The following is a 5,646-nucleotide window of genomic DNA, read 5'->3' on the forward strand; positions in this document are numbered from 1 at the left end:
AAAAAAAAAAAAAAAGCTGCATGGGCCTGAGCCCTGCTCCCCATAGTCTTAGCCTTAAGGGATAGAAAATGCTTGTCTGCCTGGGGCTGAATGCTGGGCTCTGAGCCTGCCTCCTAGAAAGAAATACAGATACCAGCACGACTTGTCAGTGACCTACGGCACGTGTTCTGAGTGGAGAGGATGCTTCTGTCCCTAAACCAGTGCCTCACCCTTTCACTGCTGGGCGACAGGAGCAGTCTCCTCTCACTTCTGTACACCAAGAGAATCAATCGTCACAAGGAAGAAAATCTACATTTCCTAAATGCTGGAGGGAGGAACAGTGGCTCTGTGGATCTAAATCTGTGGTTAAGTGCCACACCGCACCCTCTCGCCAACAATCGCTATCACGACATTTGGGAAAGTAGCTATCCCCACAGACACAAAAGAGCCAAAAGTTGCATCCCCTACTAGGGCAAAGGGAGATGAACAGAGCTATCTGAGGCTGCTCAAACACAGGGAGCTGCACAGACATTCTCAAATAAGGTAATGGGACATTCTTCCATACATCTCAGAAGTCATTCACACATATACCGAACTGCCTTTGGGGGGATTATGCAGACTTTGCTGACACTCAAATAGTGTCATGGCACGTGGGGATCCTAAAGTCAATGCTGAGAAGAGCTCTCCCTCTGGGCTGGAGTCCTGCTGATCCTGAGAATGTGGCAGACCATCTCCCCCCATGAGTGAGGCTGCACAGCAAAGGAATGAGCAGCAGGGGAAAGTCCAGACTGTAAACTCCAGTCTGCTTGTATCTCAGATCTCTCATCCATAGGTGGGAGTGTTCAAACCTGCTTGTGAGGTCATCTGAAGGGATAAATGAACTCTTATCTGTAAACACTGGCAGAGTGAACTAGTCAGTCATCACTATGATAGGATGAGATTATAAACGACTTGATCTCAGGGAGAAAACTCACTACGGTTTACCAGTAAATGAGACCCAACAAAACTCTCTAGTCATGATCTAGATCTGTCCAGAGACCAAGCTCAGAGGTGAGGCTGCTCCTGAAGATACCAAGTTTTAGTATAGGTGTAAGGAGAGGCAGGGTAATCTCTCAGGACTGTTGAAGTCAACCCTCCAGATGTGGCCTAGAAGAGGTGGGGAAAGGTCAGAGAATACAACTGGAGACAACACAAGCAGACCATTTAGATACAAGTGGGCTGGTCTAATGATGGTGTGATGTGGCCCTACGGCTAATAACTCTGGACTTACTGAAAGGTCTTTCCTCTCTTCACAAGTACCCACTCACTACGTTGAGTCTTGGTTGTTCCCTTCTGGGTACAAGTTTGAGGGGCAGAATCCCAGGAATACCAGTTAAGTCTCCAGTGTGGAAGAAGGTGAGACCAAAAAATGGGTAACAGGACCAAACAGTACACAGGTAGACAGAACACCTAAGGTGAGGCTGTAAAGCCTGAGACCCAAAAGAAGAAATGTGGAAAAGGCTAAACAGATGTGCAGACTCTTCTGAGTCCTTTATGGCCGAGCAGACACAGGTGTGGCAAGGTGGGAAATGAGATGGCAGATCTGGAACATGTGGTACCATGCAATGTAGGGGGTTTAGCATACTGTCTGGCTGTGTCACTAAGGCAGAAACCCCGAAGCCTTCACGTCTTTTTAGCACATCAGCACCAGACAATACAACGCACCCCACAAAATCATCTTAGTTTAGGATCTTAGGCTTGGGCCCAGAACTCATCTCATGTTCCCCAGAAGACACAAGGGCTGAACACAGAGTGAGACTAGGCCCTACATACGAATTGAACAAACCCATCTCAGGGCTACTCATAGTGGCCATCACCATCTGACCCTCAGCTCTACAGACCTGGCAGACCCCAGAGTTAGAATATGAACTTGGGGGAAACTCCATTTAGACACCCAATGACCAATTCATTCCCCTTTCTCAAGCTTGGCCTGAAACTGGGAAGTCGCAGATATCAGTCAGGGCAAGAGAGATCGCTGGGACCACACAGCCCAGCAGATGAGATGCGGTCCCCAAAGTGTTCACCCAGACGGAGATCTCTGCATTCCTAGGGGCTTGAAGGTTCTGCTAGTGCCCTGAAGGCCTGACCAGCATTTCTAACCACTTGAGTAGCAGGGACACAGTGGCTACTCACTTGCTTGCTCACTAACCATCTCTCTCACTTCCTTCTCTAACCTGAGTTCAGGTCAGAAAGACACTTTGCTCAGCAAAGACTGTGCACGACAACTCAGTCAAACACGTAGTATTCTTAGCAAACCTATTACCTATACCCATGCAATAAATAATCACCAAGGAGGGTTTGCCAGTTGACTCCCGGTTCCCTCCAAAGAACCCTTAAGGATCACCAACAGGAAGAATCCCAAGTGTCCATTTTATCGTCGCTGCTTCCCCGAGGCCCAACAATGTCCAATTCCCCAGCTGGTCCCGGACGCAGCGATAACTTGGCAACAAGTAACAATCGCTGCAAAGCCCGCTTAGGTGGAGTGGTTTAAGTCCTCCCACACACCCCTCACTCCAGGTCCTCTTCCTGTCAAGGTGCATCGCGGGGCCCAAGAGGCGTGTGTATGGGTTTCCTTGGTCCCGGGTCTGGCTTTCCAGCCCACCTACCTCCAGGGCCTCCAGGGTGCTGAAGCTGGCTATAGCGAAGCCGTCAATAACCTCCTCCTCCTGCGAGCTGGACTCGCGGCGACGGCGCCGCGGGGGGCGCGCAGCGCGCAGAGGCGTAGGGCGCTGAGGCGGCGCGCCGTGGAGTCCCGCGTTCTCCTTGCCAGGACTGGGCTCTGGCTCCTCACCGGACGACGGGCTCTGCGCGCGGGCGTCCCGGGCGGCTTCCCGACGCCGGCCGCGATCTCGCTGGGCGCGCGAACGCCGGCTTGGCCGGACCTTGGCCTCCATGGCGGCGCCGCGGCGGTGACCTTGGCGCCCCGCGCCGCCTGCTACGCCGTGCCGCCGGGCTGCGAGGGCGCCGTGCGGGCTCGGGGCCGGGGCGGGCTCGGGACCGGGGCGGGCATGCCGGGCGCGGGCTCTCAGCACCGGACGCCGCGCGGGCTAGGACCCCGGGTCCGGCGCATCGGAGTGCGGCGGTCTCTCGGCGGCCCTAGATCAGACCCCCGGGGACACGGCCCATGACGACCGGCGGGCAGCGGCAGAGGGCGGCGGGTGGCGGAGCTTCTGAGCACCGGGACCGTGAGGCAGACACAGTAGTGGCAGCGGCCAGAGCGGATAACAACTGACGCACTTCCGCCGGGCCGGAGTGCCAGAGGAAGCGGGCGCAGCTGGCGGAGGCTGACCCGTCGACTCCGCCCCACCCTGGCCCCGCCCTGACCCCGCCCTTCCGGACTAAATGGTTCTTCGCTGAGCTTCTCCTCGCCCTTTCACGTTAAGCCCCGCCCCCGAAAAGGGGGGAGCTTTCTCTTTGCTCCGCCCCTGCAACAGGCCACACCCGTTTGCGCACTGCTCTTTAGAATTCCGGGCCACCGCCCCCCTCCCCGGTCAGACCACGCCCCATTCTTCCGGGCTCCGCCTCTCTCGTCTAAGCTTTCTCAGTTCCTTAAGCCCCGCCCTTGCCTTCCGGTCCTGCTCACCTGGGCAGGTCGCGCTGAGCCTAGTCATGGTCAGATCCCTCCTTCTTTGACCACGCCTACTAAGGGATTAGTGCTCACCTTCAAGTACTGCTCAGCCACCTGCGGCTGAGTTTGTGGCGGTCAGCACCGCCCCTTCCGCCCTTCACGTAGGAGGTGATGGGTCTATGCACCTACAGTAGCTTCCGGCAAACTGAGTGGAAGCACGTGAGAGAGTAGGTAGGTTGGTGCTAGGGGCTCACTGTGCTGGAGTCCTAGAGGCAGCGTGTACGTCATCTTCCACCTGCAAGCCCTCAAACCCAGTTTCACTCTGGTCCCCAAGCAAAATTAGGTAGCGCCCTGAAAACCAGACCCTCCAGTCTCAAGTATGCTTTCCTTAGAGACCTGCCTACACTAGTCCAAGGACTTGGGGACTGCTGCTAGGAAATTCAAAGCTAGACAAATCCGTGGGTTTCCTCAGCAACTTCCCCAGTTGGAATGTCCTGGAGCTGGCCACGAATTCACATAGCAATTCCTCAAGTGGGAACATGTGACATGAAGAAAGGGGAGGTGCCACAGCTTGGGCATTGGGCACTGAGTGAAAAGTGACATTGGGCCCTGCCTACATCTGGGCAGCAGAGGCCCTGAAAGGAAGCAGACACAGCTGGAGAATGCCTCTGGACAGGACCTCAAGTGCACATTATCTGGCTCCTGAGATGGCCGTGGGCTCTCTGCCAAGGTGTCCCTTGGGGCACCTGGGAGCATGGCCTACCATCCACAAGTGTGCTCTTTCACTTAACAACACAGGGACCAACACACCTGCCAGCCTACCTGGGGGAGGGGGGTCCTCCCTCCTCTTCCAATTCCAGATTTTATGACAACCACTCAGAGCTAGCATCTAACTAGCTAAAGAATCCTGATGGAGCCGGGCGTGGTGGCTCATGCCTTTAATTCCAGCACTCGGGAGGCAGAGGCAGGTGGATTTCTGAGTTCAAGGCCAGCCTGGTCTACAAAGTGAGTTCCAGGATAGCCAGGGCTATACAGAGAAACCCTGTCTCAAAAAACAAACAAACAAACAAAAAAGAATCCTGTTGGAAAGACGCAGAACCAAAGCAGCTTCTCATTCCTGCCAACTCTGTTCTCTTTTAGACACCTCCTCCTGAGACCACCCGGCTCCCAGCTTGTGGGGAGTTTCACTATAGGTCAACCCTTTTCCACTCCAAGAACAATGGCTGAGACGGGATTTTTGAAGTTTTCAACAGAAATAAAAGGTATCCTTGTTTACCAGGTCTCCTGTGTTCTCAAATGCATTGCCTCAGTGAAAGGCAGGGGCTCCAGAGACCAGGTTAGGTCCAGGACTTTTCTGGGTTTCTCCCCAATTTCCTTAGCTCTCCTGGGATTAAAAACTCCGTTAATTCATTTCCAACTTAGAGACTAGTCATGGCCTCCCTGGAGGAATGGGACTCTAGCTCAGTTGTTCCCTAGAGAAGGCTTGCTATGGAAAGACATCTGCACTGATTTTCTCCCACAGGACACAGGGAGGGAGGCAGGCCTAAGAGGGGCTGGAACACGCTTCATTTGCCTGAGCTGTGAACTGGGCTCATTTGCTTCCACTTAGAGGACCATTTTAATGACCCAAGTGTTCACCCAGGTTGGCAAGGACTTGCTAAGGTTTGTGATGCAATTTATACTTGTTTCTTTTCTTTTATTTTTTTTCCAAGACAGGGTTTCTCTGTGTAGTCCTGGCTGTCCTGGAACTCACTCTGTAGACCAGGTTGGCCTTGAACTCAGAAATCTGCCTGCCTCTGCCTCCCAAGTGCTGGGATTAAAGGCAGGTACCACCATTGCCCAGCTTATACTAGTTTCTTAGTGGAAATGATACCTTTGGATCAAAGGTACCCCGGGCCTGGATTAACTCTTAAAAGATTTGATTGTTGGGGGACTGAAGAGATGGCTCAGTGATTAAGAGTACTGGCTGGCCAGGTGTGGTGGTGCACGCCTTTAATCTCAGCATTCGGGAAGCAGAGGCAGAGGCAGGTGGATTTCTGAGTTCAAGGCCATCCTGGTCT

The 5,646-nt window shown here is 53.8% G+C and overlaps 1 protein-coding gene across 8 annotated transcripts in view; it reads right to left on the reverse strand.

Annotated features, from left to right (window-relative positions):
• Nucleotides 1-3,271, reverse strand: part of Fbrsl1 (fibrosin like 1) — an 84,369-nt gene extending 81,098 nt beyond the window's left edge. For all 8 annotated transcript variants that reach the window (XM_021186670.2, XM_029533493.1, XM_029533489.1 and 5 more), the window contains exon 1: nucleotides 2,625-3,271. In XM_021186670.2, coding sequence (XP_021042329.1) covers nucleotides 2,625-2,912 — 288 coding nt within the window. In that variant the 5' untranslated portion in view covers nucleotides 2,913-3,271. The remainder of the gene's footprint in view (nucleotides 1-2,624) is intronic.
• Nucleotides 3,272-5,646: the final 2,375 nt, after the last annotated feature.

Source organism: Mus pahari, chromosome 23, assembly GCF_900095145.1.
Source record: "Mus pahari chromosome 23, PAHARI_EIJ_v1.1, whole genome shotgun sequence".
NCBI lineage: Eukaryota > Metazoa > Chordata > Mammalia > Rodentia > Muridae > Mus > Mus pahari.